Genomic DNA, 17,083 nt, shown 5'->3' on the forward strand with positions numbered 1-17,083 from the left:
GTTCAAAATCTTGAGGAGGGGATATTTCATGCCAAGATGGCGCAGACTGAGAAAGTGTTTTCAGATGTCAATAAGAAGAAGAAGTTTTTTTTCTATACAGTAGAGCATTGCAATATTCTAGACCTGATGTGATTAATGCATGAATTAAGATTTCAGCATCAGCTAGAGTGATAGAAGATTGAAGACGTGCAATATTACGAAGAAAAAAAAAGAGGATTTAACGAAAATATGAAAAATGAAAGGCAAAAGATAGAGATGAGTCAAATAAGACTCCAAGATTGCGGACAGATGCGGCAGGTTTAACATGAACCCCCTCAATTTCAAAGGAGAGGTCTATCTTTTTGACAGAGGTAGCAGAACCGATCATCAATATTTCAGTTTTGTTATTATTTAATTTAAGAAAATTCCATGACATTCAATGCTTGATATCCCTGATGACCGCAATAAATCAGACAGGGATAGGCTGGTGATATCTGAGCTGGTGGTAAGGTAGGGTTGATTGTCATCAGCATAGCAATGAAATTGAAGTCCATACATGCTGATGATGTCATTAATTGGAGAAATATAAATGACAAACAGAAGTGGACCCAGAACTGAACCATGAGGAACACCCTGTAAGACTGGAGCAGTGGCAATAGGGGCTTTCGATTAATTTTCACATCCTTATATGTGATCTTATAAATATCTCACATTAAATGAATCAAAGCCCATTGAGGACAGGAGATGTATGTGACTGTCAGGTGCTTTTGTGTTGAACAGAGATGAGCATCTGCCCGATATCGCTCAATGACAGAGAAACAATGATAGTGATAATTCTCTCACTCTCTCTCAGTCAGGTGACAGAGCTTCATCTGTGTGCTCTGACATATCAAATCCTGCCTGAGAATGAGTTTTCTTGTTCCATTTTAGATTTAGTTCTTCTTGGCAGTCTTTGGTGGCAGGTTTTGTTATCGCTGTCTTCTAATCTGATTTAATAAATTAAATAATAATGTGACGGCCACATGCGGACAGTCCCAGCTGATGTACTGTATAGTGATCTTTATTCTGAATCAGTGCAATTGATAAATGTCCTGTTTTTGTTATGAGTCATTAGGAAAACAATCTCCTCTGAATGGAGCTCCGAGTGATGTCACTGGTATGTGGATGCAGAGGCATGTGAATGTGACGGATGATGTGGCCTCTCCACAGCGACGCAAACACAGCGAGTGTTAGAATGTCTGAGATGGAAAATATTGAACACTTGTGTGTATGTGTGTGTGTGTGTGTGCGTGCGTGCTTGTGTCTGTGTGTGTGTGTGTTTATGGACATGTTTGTGCGTGTTCGATTACTTGTGTGCATGTGAGAGTGTGTAAGGTCGATGTTAAACACTGTTCCCGGCCCATTTTATTTTTGTAATATGTCTGTGTGAAAACAATATTCAAGAAGAGCAAATGTAGAGCGGAGCTTTATTTTATCCATCATGTCATGATGATGTGATGTAGCTCCTATCTGTCTGTCTCTTTTTCTTTTCTGTTCTCTTCTGTTCCCCTGTTGTTTTCCTCTTCACTGTTTCTCATGTGTAACAAATCGTTCTGGCTCTCCTCTCAGGCTCAGTTCTGTCTCTCTGTGGTGGCGAGCGAGTGTGTGCTCATTACCTCTCATTACAGTGAGAGCGAGAGGTCGGCGGGTCACATGATAAAGTACAACAGCTGTAATGGAGAGATGCTGTAGGCCATCAGACGCTGAACTCTTGGAAGAGCTTAAACATTAAATCTCCGAAGTCTCTCGTGCTTCTTAATAAAAGGTATTTCAGCTCTGGATTTAGATCATTCGATTATGAGAGCACGTTGGCTTTAATGCTTTCTAAGTGTGTTTTAGTTTATGATTCGGGCCGTTGTGTGATGTGCCAGCAATGCATCATGATAACATACATTGTTTCGCCATTCCTATAAGTTTAAAGTCTGAATTGAATGAGGTTAGATTATAAAGACATGAAATGGAACACTTACAATTATGCATTTTGTATTTGAGGATCAACCACAATGTTTCTCCTCAAAGTGCTCTGGAGAAATAAAGCAGAACAAAATGAGACAATAGATTAAATGAATGTAGATTGTGGAGGTCAAATAATCTGGATTTGAGTGAATTTGATGAGAAATATTTGAGTCCGTATTAAGATAATATTGACTTTTGATTCCAGACTCAGCTCATCTTGACATCTCTTCTGATGGAGACATTTGTGAGACACACTTGAGAAAACTTTTACTTGTATAAATGTCTTATATAAAAGTATGTTATCTAAGGTTAAAGAAACTTTATTTATTCTTATAAATGTCATTATCTAATCAAGGGTCCTCATTAGCGCCCCCTGTGTACACAGATGTGTAATAGAAATGATGGAGAAATTAAAGAAATCTCATGTGTCATATTTACTTCTTATGGAGCAAAAATAAATAAAAAGGTATATTTTGGATAAAGTATTTCATCTCATTTTGAGTAAGAAAAAATACTTTTAAATAAATTATAAAAATGTTGATTTATGCCTTTTATAGTTGTTAAATTATTCTTATTAAACGATAAGAAATCCATGGCCTTGTTTTTCTCCTTCAGGGCTTGGTGTTTGTCTTCAGTTTTGTGGTCAAGTGTATTGATCTCATCAGTCTTGTAAAACGTCTTGAGGACTAACCTGCTCTCAGTCAAATCTATGAATCCTTAACTAACATGTTTGTAACACCCAATCAATGAGCGTATCAACAACATCCGCATGCGTTTCTCAAACCTCACATGCTCCAGAAACTGCGAAGGTGCGATGAAATGTGCTAATGTGATTCAGACTTTCCTCCGGGTGCGAACTTTACCATTTACATACCGCTTATTCAGATGCATTTGAAGTGTTAGAAATAAATAAACAAATGAAGGAGAATAGCTAGAGGTGGTACAGATGTTCTTGTTTTTGAAAAAACTTTTTCACACATTTCTTCTTATTAACTTGCCGAACGCTTTAAAACAAACGTACAGAATCAAATGTATTCGCCTCTGCTCAATCCTGTTAACCGAGCAAATAGTTGCACATGCCCGCCACATTGACACTGAAAGAACAAACGTAGTACATGCCAGTTGGAATGTACCAGGCTTTGACCTCGGACCCCTTCCAGAAGCGCCTGTGTCTGGTCCGGAGGCGCCGGCATTGAGGTGCATTGTGGGATTTTTAATGAAGCCCAACTGGATCTGTCATGTGTCCATGGAAACGTCCTATTCATTGCCTCCCCCTGAGCAGAACTGAGAAAACCAACAAACAAGGCTGACTTTGAAACCACCTCCAACATCTCAGCCTTTTTTTGCCAACTGGATTAGACAAGCGGATGAATGAACTGTAGAAAGCTTTAGTTCGGAAGAAACAAACCCCCCGAATCTCCAAACACACCGGAGACCGCTCAACACAATCTAGTTGTTTACTTCTAGAAAAGTAACTACTTGTAAAACAACGTCTTTTTATCTAACGTTAAAGATACTTTATTTATGCTTATAAATGTTATCAGTTAATCAAGGGTCCTCAATAGCGCCTCCTGCGTTCATTTTAGCTGTATATATATATTTTTTTATTATTAATGTTTAATGAACATTTATTTTATATTTGTAATTTTCGTGTTAATAGCACGTTTGTTATGTGCTTCGCTGATTATTAAATCATCATTTAATATTATTTAATATTACAATTTTATTTAAAAATAATTGTTTGTTTAGATTAATTTAATTTAATTAATTTCCAATCAATTATTTTCGTGCCTCAATTTAAACTATTTAATCACCCTTGTCTCTCAAGATCTTATTTTTATTTAAGTTAAACTAAACAAGACAAATATGTATTTACAGTAAGTGTGAATATAATGTTCAATGTGATAATTTATGAGTGTGTGTGACTGCAGAGGTTTGTGTAATATTGTTATCATATAGTTATGATGTGGGATCACATGCTGCTGAAATGCTTTTGTTGCGTTAGAGAAAGAGTGACTGTTGTATAAAGGAATGCTAAGACATCAGATATGTCTGTTATAAGACGTGCTGCATTCAGTTTGTTTGTTTTTAAGAAATAGCAAAACATTTAAATGAAAAAACTTTGGTAATGATTAGTGTTTTTGTTTTAGAAGTAGTAGTTTTTAATAATGTTGTAAATTATTCATGTTTTATTGACCTTCGTTTAGTTTTGTACAGTAATCAGTTGTGGTATTTTGTTGGGTTTATACTTCAGATGTGTTATCTGGGTTCTGAAACAAAGCGTCTGTCATGTAATGGTTCTGAAGGGTCCTCATTAGCGCCCCCTTTAGTATTTAAGTATTATGTTTAGTATTATTAATATTATAAATATCAATATTTTGAATAGCCAATTATCTTATTTTTGTAGTTTTCATGTTAATGAAAATTTATACAAATTTTGGTTGTTTTAATTTAAATAATTCATTATATGTTATATTATTTATATTTTTTAATTTAGCAGAAATGTTTTAATAGTTTTAGTTATATAACCATGGTGTGGTGCAGTCTGTGTGGGATGACATCATTAAAGTGTTGTTTACATCATTTTAAACAAAGTGGAGACATGCAGCCAGAGGTCATCCAGTGAAATTTAAGACTGTGGATGGATTTTTTACCCTTTGATCGACTCCACACTTTATTGATCATATAATATTGCATGTTTGATGAAAAATGTCAAAAAGATCTATAAAACATATTAATGAGTTTCCTCCTCCATCAACTGAGTAACTTAAGTTTTGAAGAATCAACGCTCAGAAGCAATGGTTAGTAAAACTGAGACCCTGTGACATCACAGCGTTTGTGTTAACCTTAAAAACCTCCATCTGCAGTCCACAGCTTTCATCAACAAAGAATGGCTTTTTATTAAAGCAGTTTCATAACACACTCTGTAAACTGCCCACCTCTGCTCCCTCGACACTTCCCACATACACTGAACTCTGCTGAGGGAGGCGGAAAGTGCCCGAGAAGATCTAATGGTGTGGGATGGAGCTCAAGGTAAAAGTCAACATTAATTCACAATAGAATCTATTTGACTTTAATGGAGGTTTCTGGTCTTATTCTGAACAATTCATGGCTGTGCAGTATTCTTAATCAGGCTTATTATAGTTTACTAAACTATTGAAAATATTTCTGTTCATTTAAATTATATCAATTAATTATATTATATACTAAATTATAAAATAGAGACCTGAATATTATTTATAAAAATAAACAAAATGTCGAAATGAAAACAATTGAAGCTAAAGGACTAAAATAAACTAAAAATAAATAAAAACTAAACTAAAGCTAGATATTAAAAATAAACCTATATACCAATGTTAAAAATATATAAGTAAATAATAAATAGACAAAAGCACATAACAAAATTGCTAAAAATCTAAATAAAACACAATTTTGCTTCAATAAATTTGGTTAAATTTTAGTTGAAAACATGAAGAAAATGTTTAAACTTTATTTCTTTTACTATTAATAATATTACAAAAAATATATTTATCATTTGCAATTCGACATAGGGTATATATCATGTTAGAATTATTATTAATTATTATAATTTCCAATATATAGCCAACATAATATGTATAAAATGTATACACTACATTTCCCAGAGGCAACTATTGAAACACAGTTTACTTCTTGGATTTGGACATAAAGCACAAGATTAAAACATGAAGCAAATGATCATGGAGTTTCTTGGGAATGACTCACAGATAATGAAACTCCGGCCACACATGCAGTATATGACACACAGGCGGATTAAAGGAGATTTGTGAATGTGTTACAGTACTGATTGAGATGATGAAGATAAGCCTGAATCACAGAATGAGAGACAGTGACATGTTTCAGTAGTGATGCTGAGATGATGTCTTGATTGTGACGTCTGGTATCCATGACGATCTTATCACTTTTTACTCATCAACGTCATTCCCAAAAGCCATTAAACCCCTGACGTCGGTTAGTCACATTAGATGTAGATTTCTCTGAGATATCAGTGAGATTAAATGAAGAGCAAATGGAAATTTATGCGTAAGTCTCCTCTGCGTTTCAGATATCTTGTTCCTGGTGTTTGTAAATATGTTCCAGTCAGCCCTGTTGTCATTTTCACAGTTAAATTGGGCCGGCATAACATGGTGTGAAATGAAAGGTGAAGCATCTAAGGGTTTCTTTTCACATCAAATGTTAATTAACTCCAGTTTCCACCAACCATTGTGTGAATTTCCATTTTAATATGTTTCCATATATTCTGCAGATTATAGCTTGTCAATCTTTCAGACCTTAAATGCATTTATTTGACTAACTCTAATTGGCTGCTCAAATCAGTCGACATGGAGAGAGAGGCTCTTCAAATATTGAATTACTGAAGCTCTGCAGGAGTGTGCATGGAAATACATTTTCTTCAGATCGTTTGCATGAAACTGGTCAAAATGATTTGAGTTACCCTAATATAAATGTGTGTGAAACACTATGGAGAAGAGTTTTTTTAGACATAAAGTGTATTATATTTTAATATATTGAATTGGTTATATCTGCCAGGCTTCATTACGGTGTAAAATGTGTGTTTGTACCGCTGGGACACACACATCATCTAAAGAGGTCACCGCTGTCTCCGGCGCTCTTCCAATATCAGCAGAGTCTGCGAGTTTCTTCAGATAATCACATCATGTGGGCCGCATGTCATCTGTAAATGAGCAAAGTGAAGATCAATGAGTTGATCGTGTGATTTACTGACATCATGTGATATCTATGTTTAGAGATGATACGGCTGTTCCACCGTGCACAGAAGTTTGCTTTCATCAGATTCAGATCACAGTTACTGTTTTAACATAATAAACAGAAAAAGAGAAATTAAAAGAGAGATGATTATGTAAAGTAATGAGACACAAAAAAACTGTATTATTGCATTCGATGAGGCTTTACTGAAGTTTCTACTTAGAAAGTTTAAAGAGTGTATGGGCTCATATATCAAATTTAAGCCTGACAGAAATGGATCAGCATTAGAAATACATGTCATTTAATTTTAAAGACCTGTACTTAAAATTAATTAATGGACTTAGTAGTCTACTTTATAAAAAACGTATTCATTTATAAATGATATAGTTTAGAGACTCATGAGAGTCATGATGCTGTTCCAGGTGACTCCCATCTCCTCTCACGGTTTCTCTGCTGTTGTTTCCAGTCTGTATTGGTGTGTCTGATTGTGTTAGAATAATCTTTTCGTTGGTCAACCTCTGCGTTCATTGATTTTTTTTTCTTCCGTCACAGTCAACTTAGCTGCGGGAGCGGGCGGCGCGTCGCATCTGCTGCTTCGATTGTGGCCCGTCAGGGCTAACTAATCATATTGGAGATGTTGTCATAACAGAAGCAGCTGGGCAAGCGAATGAAACGCTCCTGGACTGACCAATTAGAAGAACTCTTTCAGAGCAGACTGCTATTTTCACTGCCTGATTACACACTGACCCTCCACACACCATCACCAAACAGCCGTGTGTGTGCCTGCGTGTGCGACTGTACGTGTGCTTTTGAATTGTGCAAACACATGAAGAGTCTGGAGGTGTAAATAAATGTAGATTATAGAGGTCAAATAATCTTTGAGTAAATGTGATGAGAAATGTTTGAGTTGATCTTGAGATATTCAATAATATTGACTTTCGACTGCAGACGAGACAAATCTGGGCTCAGTTTGACATATTGTCGATATGTCTCAATGACATTTGGGTGATTTCTGGGAGAAATATCTAAGATGCAGATGAGGCCGAAGAGTTACCACTTGCTCTCCATTTAATCTCACTGATGAAAGAAAAATAGGAGAAATAATTGAGACATTGAAGAGATTTTGATTTCATAGGAGTATTAATTATGAGAACACAGCTAAAAAGTTGTTGAATACAACTTTGTTATCGAGTAACATTTTAATATAATTATTAAGAAATTAAAGGCACACAGCATTTCTAAATATGCATTAAGCGTGATCATGTTAAGTTGTTTATTTGAAGTTGCTTCAAGCGTCACATAAACAGTCTGTATTAATAAGATAACAAATTGAAGTCAATACAAGAATGAAAGGCAATCGAACAAAGATTCAGCTATTTACAAAATTTTATGAACTATTTAAAAAGTGTGCAAAAGAATAAATGCAAAATTAATCAACTTAAGTCAGTGTTCGAAAACTACAAAATGAATGTTTCCCAGCCAAGCCTGGTGAGTGAGCTCATTTTCTTTCTCAATATTCTTTTTATGAACAATATAATAGACAGCTGCAGGTTTATAAGACTGCATTTGAATGATTTAATGTGTGTTCTTTTTCTTCTTTCATTTTTTTTACTTATAAAATATATTGTCTGGTATGTGCTGCTGTGACTTATAAATTTCCCCTCTGTGATTAATAGCTATCCAATCCATTTATTTCAATTATTTTCAATGAAAACACCATGCATATTTTTTCCCAAAGCTGTGCCGTTTTACCCTACAAACCACCCAGCAGGTTTGTTTCTTTAATCCATGTGTAAAGCTGGGAATATTTCACTTTAAGAGCTGAAGTGAGAGCAGCATTAAGGAGAAATGTGTTTATAAGCCTATACGTCTCAAACAACACTGTCAGGTTTAGATAAGACTGTTATCTGGATATTAACATCACTAACCAGCTGTTATAAATGTCTCTCTGTGTTTCTCAGTAATAGTCTGAATTTATTCTCTCTCGTGTGTCGTTGATGTTCTAGTTTTGTGTGTTGCGCAGCAGTTATCAGATCAGACAGATGCAGACGTCTTTAAGATGGTGTGTGAGATCTGCGATCACTGGACTGAACCATTTGATTATCAGAACACCTAGTGACCTGACTTCAGCAGTTAGTGTTAGTGTCTGTTTTCTGTTACAAAGAACACAGATCTGTTAAGTACTTGAAATGCACCTTTAAAGGAATACTTCACCTAAAAAGGAAAATTCTGTCATCATTTACTCAATGTCGAGTTGTTCCAAATCTGTTTACATTTCTTTGTTTGGATGAACACAGAGAAAGATATTTGGAAGAATGCTTATAACCAGACAGATTTTGCCCCCCATTGACTCCCATAGTACGAAATCTACAATGGTAGTCAAAAGTGCCCCAGAACTGTTTGCTGTCCTAAATTCTTCAAAATATCTTCTTTTGTGGTCAACAAAACAAAACAAAATATAAAGTAATTTTTCTGACTATGGGAGTCAATGGGGGGCAAAATCTGTCTGGTTATAAGCATTCTTCCAAATATCTTTCTCTGTGTTCATCAGAACAAAGACATATATGCAGATTTGGAGTATCAGTAGATCAGCATCGTGCCTAAGTAAAAAATGTGCATTAAAAGACACTTTATTGAATTACACTTAGTGTACTTAAAGTGGTTTTGGTGCACTTTTTTTAACCTGGGCAGCTTGACATGTTTTATGTACAGTAAGCTCGAATTGATACGACATAAACTTAAAAATAAGAGTAAACACAGGGAAATTTAAACAAAAAGAGTCAACTAGAAGTCAAGTATACTTCATTATATTTTATGTATTTGACAGTCAAAAGATGGATCACAAATATAGAGCAAATATACTTTGAAGAAGTATGTGAAACTATAAGAAAGAAACCTTAATATTTTCTAGTTTAAAAGAAGTATACAACAATCACACTTGAGTAAGCTTCTTTTCTCTAAGGGCTTCTTGTGCAGGTGACATGTGGCTGAGGTCAGAGGTCACAGTGCGTCTAGGGCTCATGGTTAAACTTCAATCAGAGATTGAATCAGTTTCTTCAGTGTGTTGGGGCTGTTTTCTGTTTAGTGTGTGTTTGAGGATTAGTATGTTTGCAGCGTTCAGAAGGCAGAAGAGTACACGATTGATTGAACTTTTGGTTATTTAATGAAAAACATCTGAGCTGTCCAGTAGCGCTGACTGCAGAATGAAGAGATAAACACACATGGACTTGCTTTCACACAAATGGGATATTAGTTCTCGTATACAAACACTGACTCTTTTAAAGTGAAATGTTTCCTTTTACTTAACAGTTCCCACCGAATATTTCTGAAACAGAAACGTCTTGTTGCGAAACACAATGTTTGTATATAGTTTGTATATTGTATATGTAGTTTTAGGAAAGTCTAGAATGCTGGAATCTTCAGAGTTTCTCAGAATAAATTCGGTTTCTTACTTTTTATGGTCTTGTGATCAGCACAAGTTTTTTTTTCATGAAATGTGTTTAAAGGGATAGTTCACCCTTAAATGACAATTCTGTCATCATTTACTCGCCCTCTTGTCATTTTAAGCCTGTACGACTTTCTTCCGCAGAACACAATATAAGATATTTTTTTAAATGTTGTTAACTGGAACACGTTCAATTGCATTGGTTTTGTGTTCAAACCATAGAAGTGAATGCAATCCATTGCTGTTCGGTTACCAACTTTCTTCACAATATCATCTTTTGTGTTCTGCGGAAGAAAGAAAGTCATAAAGGCTTGAAATGACAAGAGTAAATGATGACAGAGTTTCCAGTTTTGGGTGAACTCTCCCTTTAAGTACAGACGAAAGGGAGCTTCACAAAATAAAACTTTATTATCCTGTTGCACTAAATCGACATAATATGAGCTCTTACAATAAATATTATAAATGCACATTGCAAATGCATTTTAGCCGTGCATAGTCTGTGATATTAATATCTGTGATACAATTAAACGAAATTTATATTGAAGGATGAAGTGTTCTTTTTACTGTAGGTTGTCCAGCACTTTCATCCGGCGTGTTTAATTTATGACGTCATCAATTTAAAGAAAAATCAATAGAAGAGGTCAGTCGTATAGATTTATGGGTAAGGGTGAAAGGTCACCTGAGGTTCTTGCGATGCAGGCGAAATATTATGTACATTATGCATATCATGGGGTTTAAAAGCAGAAGTGTCTCTTTTGTCTCTTTTTACACTGTCCCGTCCTCTCCGGGCCCGTGCGCTGGTGTCTGGGGCCGCAGTAATGAATTAGATGCTGGAGAGAGTTGGGTGTGATGGATTGATCTGTTTCTGGCCTCATCTGAGTCTATCAATCAGCGGTACTTTGCTGCTGTTTTCAATAGGAATTTAACACGCTTCACCACGCCGCGCCGCAGCCGGAGGGACCTGGAACCAGCGGCACTAAAGATCCTTCTCTTTCTCCGGCTACCATCCATATAATTTGTCATCAGATCACAAATAGTGCTCACGGAGCAAAGTGCGACGCTAAATCAAGAGCATTCTCCAAACGTTACCTGTTTTTCATCTTTGACGCGAAAATTGACGAGCGCACATGATCACTCTTATTCTGTTCCACCCATCTGGATGATATTGTACTAACTGAAAAAAAGAGCTTCTTTATAAAAACAAAACATGACCAAAATCACATAAAGAACTAATGAGCTTCAGATTCAGAAGGATGGAATTATTTTACGTCAGACAGAACCTGACCTGCAAAAACATGTTTTCAATCTGTATTTGAGTAAAAATATTTTTCTTACTCAATATATCAATCAGATTTACTTGAGAGGCGAAGTGTCCTTGTTTCTTAAAGAAGCCATTCTTATTCTTACTATGGAAATTCAATGGTGACCCGTCTTGGTTTGAACTTAGAACAAAAGAAACATCTGCCAGTAGCGTTTACAAAAATAATCATCTTAATTCAGAAAGAATTGGCAGATATCTTTTCTCGTTTTAATGTAATTTTTCAGAAAACATTCTCAAGTAAACAAATCTTGATTTAAGAATGTTTAAATATTTCTACTGGAAAACAAAACAATAATACAAGAGAATAATCTTACTGTACATAAGAGTTGCTTAAAGAGAGTTTATTTCCCTCTAGCAAATCAGTATTTTCTCATTTCAAGCTTAAAGCAAGAACTCAAATGTAAATGTATTTTGTCTTAAGGGCAGTTTGTTATTTTCCAGCTCAGATGAACAAGTGAAGTCGAGCTGATCATTGTTGACCGTCTCTGTTGTCTTTCTCTCTCTTTAACTCATCCGTGTCTCAGTTTGAGCTCCGGCAGAGGTCTGAAAGTGAGAAATGATCGAGATCTCTGGAGGAAGCTGACATGTCACAGCGTTTCTAATAAGTGCAGCAGTAATGGAACGCAGTCTCTCTGCTCCGTCTGCTGGTGACCTCATTAACCGGTCCGTATGGGGATTCAAGAAGGGGTCAAAGGTTAAGCCGGGCCTGCTCTCTGTAGGGTGTGAGTGTTGATTAGAAAGGAGGGATGAGCAGAAATGAGGAAAGGTCCTGTATCGGATATCTGAGGAGGATTGATGTAGAGCTGACCGATGCAGAGAGAACCGAACTCATGGAGTCACTTCTCTCTCTCTGATCAGATCAGATCAGAAGGGAACATTTATTCTTTTTCAAACCGCTTTAACATCTTAATATAATGGAAGAACTTTGTTCATCACCGTTTATCTTTAGGATTATTTGTTGTTATTGCATTTACTTAAAATAAAGTTACGATGAGATTTACTGTATATGAATCATTTTATGAATACGGCATTCTGTGACTTATAAAGATCACGGCCAGTTCGCATGTTTTTGCATCACAAATACTAAAACTAACACAATGTATTGTGTTAATATGTTGTTTACATTTTAATTAAATTGTATAAAAGTAAACCATAAAAATGAGCTAGTGTAAACACATCCCATAAGGATGCTGATTTCGCCCTGTCCTGCATCCAATGTCTTAAAATGAAACGGTGTTGTAATTTTGACAGAAATACTTGAAAAGATACGTTCTTTGAAAGACGCTTTGGAACATTTTCTAGCTTTATAAAACCTTTTTTTCTATATTTTACCCAATCATCGTGTGAAACAACCCTGCACTTTCAGAATGTAGTAGAGTTTAAAAATGCATTTGGATGAAGAAAGAAACGGTAATATGTTTATGGATAGGAGTCTGAAAATGAAATAATCTCTTAAGTGTAAACTAGGCAACGGTTTCTGTGACTTTCCATTTGAGTTTCTGTTCACTAAATGGATAACAGCATCATTCATTAGTACCCGTCGCGGTTATTAACACCCTCAGACCCGCTGTGTGCGCTCCACGCTGGTGTACGAGTGGATTTTACAACACATTGCTTGAGAGCACCTTGTAATACGCAGCATTGCTGGAAGTTGCATCACATTATCGCTCGTGCACACAGGGCCGCGGGCTTCGGTTTACCCGCGTGTCTCATTTTCACAGCAGCGTGTTCAAATCCTCCACCAGCTCCAGTATTTCTAGTGAGGTCACAGGAAAGGTTTTGCCCTGTGGGGGTTGCTTATTCCTTCCTACATCCCGTTCGGTTCCTGAGCTCGTAATTGAAATGCTTATTAAATGTGAAGCGCTGCACATTTCCAGCCAGTAACGCTATAAAAGAGTTCTCCCAATCACATGCTGCAGACTTTTTATTAACTCCTTTATTCCCGTTGGACTGATGAAATATTTCCTTGTTTGTCGACGTCCTCTATCTACATAAAATGTGCTTTTCATCTGCTCTGATGGGCCCGCCGCCTGTGAACTCACAATAAAGATCTTGTTTTGTTCATAGAGGTTTGCATATTTTCTACATTAAAGGAGAGGGAAGCCTGAGCAATCTCATTTGAGTAAGACTGGATTAAATAAAAGCTGTGGGAAAAGTTTCATTTAGATTGTGAAGAGATTTTAATGTGCTTAAATGAAGTGTAGGGGAAGCTGTGAACACGGGCTGTATAGATGTCACACACTGCTGTCAGGATGATAAACACGCTATTAAAGTTTATTCAAACCAAATTTAAATCATCTGAACCTGAAGAATTAGAGATTTACACTCTTAAAGGCGCAGTTCACACAAAAATGTACATGTATTCAATGTCATGTGTTGACAAACGCTCATGATGTTCTGTGACACAGATCTCTGTAGCAATTGAGATGTTAAAAAAAATGCAAACAGATAAAATCTATGTATACTGTGTGCTTGACCCTTTATTTTTGGTAGTTTTGTTTATTTATTCATTAATAACTTAGAAATGTATTAGTACAAATATTTATTATTATGTTTTATATTTATTTATTATCCTACTAATCTATTATATATTATAAAAATGTATTATTACATTACATTACACTATATACTATTCATTTATTATATTTACTATATGGTATAGAAATTCATAAGCACTATTATATACTATGAACTTATTAAATTTGTTATATGGTGTAAAAATGTATTAGCCCTATTATATACTGTTAATTTTTTATATTTATTATATGGGATAGAAATGTATAAGCACTATAAATGTGTTATATTTATTTATTATGCTACTAATTTATTATATGTATTCATTATACTACTAACTTATTATTATTTTATTTTATAATGTGGAAATGTATTACGACTATTTTATACTTTTAATTTATTATATTTATTTATTGTACAATTAATTTGTCATATATATGTGTATATTATTAGTTTTGTTTAGTGTTGAGTATTAGTTGAACAGATAGCTCCTGCTCCTTTTAAACCTTTATATTGAAGAGATTTATTAGGAGGACTTGAAAGATAATGGTATATTCTGAATGAAAATTATGAGTGCTCATAATTTTTTGATATTAAAGCTCAGTTTCCATGTGTTCTGTGACTAATAACACATGCTTTGCTGATCACATGTTTGGTTACAGGAGACAAAATACCATTAGACCAGTATAAAAGTCTTCATGAAGATACCAAAACTAACTTGTGTGTGTGTGTGTGCAGGTGGTCTTCGAGGGGCTTCTATCGTGGACTCTCTGGACACACTTTACATCATGGGTCTGATGGACGAATACCAAGAAGCGAAGGAATGGATCCAAAACGACCTCGACCTGAACTCGGTAAGACACATGAAATATATAATTTAGCTTTTAAAAGATCACAAGTAAACTACTGGTGATGGTTATCTTTCAACTCATAGTTGGTACTTCAGACTGCTTGAGGTTTACTTTATTTGTATCTGTCCATTTTTATTTTGTTTTATTGATTTAATAATAACTAAAATAACAACATTTAAATTTTTACTCGAGTTAAGTTTTAGAATAATTTTTAGGTTTTCCTTGCTAGAATGTGTTTTGTGATATAAGTTTTTGTTCTGTAGTATGTCACAGGTAAGTGTAAGATCCTCACTGTAACTGTAAATCTCAGGCCGTCTAAAGTGCTCGTGAAAAAGCTTTCTATAGATTACAGGCTGTGCTGGAATCAATTGTTTCTTTTAACCAATGTTTAGTTGAGGGAATTGAGACCGTTTTGGTCCAAATCAAACGTCGGTGAGTGAATCAAAGGCCTCTGTTGTGACTTGTGATGGAGCCCGAGTGGCTTTATCTTCACTGGACTGCTTCTGTCTGCCTGCGCTCGGATCACTCAGATCGCTCGTTCCGTCTCTGAATTTAATGAATGAGCTGGAGAGAAAGCAGGACGGCCCGATTGAGGGAAAGACAGGGAGGGCGCGACTTCTTCACAGAATAATCCTGTGATAATAGACGTGTTCAGCAGCCAGAAGCCACAGAGGCCTGCCAATGATGAGTGAGCGAGAGAGAGTGAGAGAGAGAGAGAGAGAGAGAGAGGGAGAGAGAGAGAGAGTGAGAGAGAGAGAGACAGAGAGAGAGAGAGACAGAGAGAGAGAGAGAGAGAGAGACACAAAGAGAGAGAGAGAGAGAGAGGGAGAGAGAGTGAGAGAGAGAGAGAGTGAGAGAGAGAGAGAGAGAGAGAGTGAGAGAGAGAGAGAGAGAGAGAGAGAGAGACAGAGAGAGAGAGAGAGAGAGAGACACAAAGAGAGAGAGAGAGAGAGAGAGGGAGAGAGAGTGAGAGAGAGAGAGAGTGAGAGAGAGAGAGAGAGAGAGAGTGAGAGAGAGAGAGAGTGAGAGAGAGAGAGACAGAGAGAGAGAGAGACAGAGAGAGAGAGAGAGAGAGAGAGACACAAAGAGAGAGAGAGAGAGAGAGGGAGAGAGAGTGAGAGAGAGAGAGAGAGAGAGTGAGAGAGAGAGAGACAGAGAGAGAGAGAGACAGAGAGAGAGATTAGTCTGCTTTCTCTTGTACAGTCATGACTATAGGGAATATTCAAAACTTCTCCACCTCTTGTTCTCGGTCTCATTCCTCTGGAGTGTTCTTTAAAATACATTTTCTTGATCTTTTGAGAGAAAGGTTCATTGTAATTTAAATCTCACTGTAACCTTTGAAAGTTATCAGAGCATTTACTTAAATAAAACAAAGGGATAGTTCACGCTAATTCATTCGCCCTCATGTCATTTCAAACCTGTTCTGCACAACCGACAGAAGATATTTTGAAGAATTTTGACCAAACAACACTAAACCCCATTGACTTCCATCGTATGACTATGAACACAAAACCACTGAGACATTTCTCTAAATATCTTCTTTATAATGTAATCTCTTTTTTAAAACTATAATGAACATCATTCATTTTTCATTAATTATCATCAGGTTTTGTGTCAGATTCTTGTAATGCGCACCGTTTCTATCCGCTGTGATTTTGCCAGAAGCTTCTTTGGCTCCATATTGGTTCTTGTAATGTTTTCAATGTAGTTTTGGTATGAAGCCCAGTCGTGCATATGGAGGGTGTTTTCTGTTTCACTGGCCTTTCCAAGAATACACAGCAACACAAACACATGCACACGCACTAATACTGAATGTCCCGTAGGATCAGTCACAGTATCTGATGTGATCTCAGGATCAGTGGCAGGTTCAAATGTCGGTTTGGTCATGAAATGTGTGTGAAGGGTGATGTGGTGAGCGGTGTCCTCTCTCACACAGTTCATCATGAAGACTCACAGCTCACAGTGAGAAAGTCAGTATTATCCATCAGTCTCTGAACTCTCTGGATCAATCTGCCCCCTGCAGTTTTCACTCTTTTGCTGACGATTTAGCCTGTGATGGAGAGCCGAGCGCTTCAGTCGTCTAATGTGGACGAGAAATATGCAGCCTGTGTATCTGTGTCACAGAGAAAGTGTCATGGTCAACAAAACTCCAGATCCGTGTGCTATGACACCGTGTCTACACCGGATGTGGTGCGGCATGATGCGTCAAAAGACAATAGAACGCATTAGAAT

General features: G+C 36.2%; 1 protein-coding gene across 2 annotated transcripts in view; it reads left to right on the forward strand.

The window, feature by feature from the left end:
- The window catches only part of LOC130432760 (mannosyl-oligosaccharide 1,2-alpha-mannosidase IA), a 133,747-nt gene that overhangs the window by 70,070 nt on the left and 46,594 nt on the right, over window positions 1-17,083 (forward strand). For both annotated transcript variants that reach the window (XM_056762256.1, XM_056762257.1), the window contains exon 3: window positions 14,739-14,854. In XM_056762256.1, the coding sequence (XP_056618234.1) occupies window positions 14,739-14,854 (116 nt within the window). The remainder of the gene's footprint in view (window positions 1-14,738; window positions 14,855-17,083) is intronic.

The sequence above is a fragment of the Triplophysa dalaica genome, chromosome 12, assembly GCF_015846415.1.
Source record: "Triplophysa dalaica isolate WHDGS20190420 chromosome 12, ASM1584641v1, whole genome shotgun sequence".
Classification (NCBI taxonomy): domain Eukaryota; kingdom Metazoa; phylum Chordata; class Actinopteri; order Cypriniformes; family Nemacheilidae; genus Triplophysa; species Triplophysa dalaica.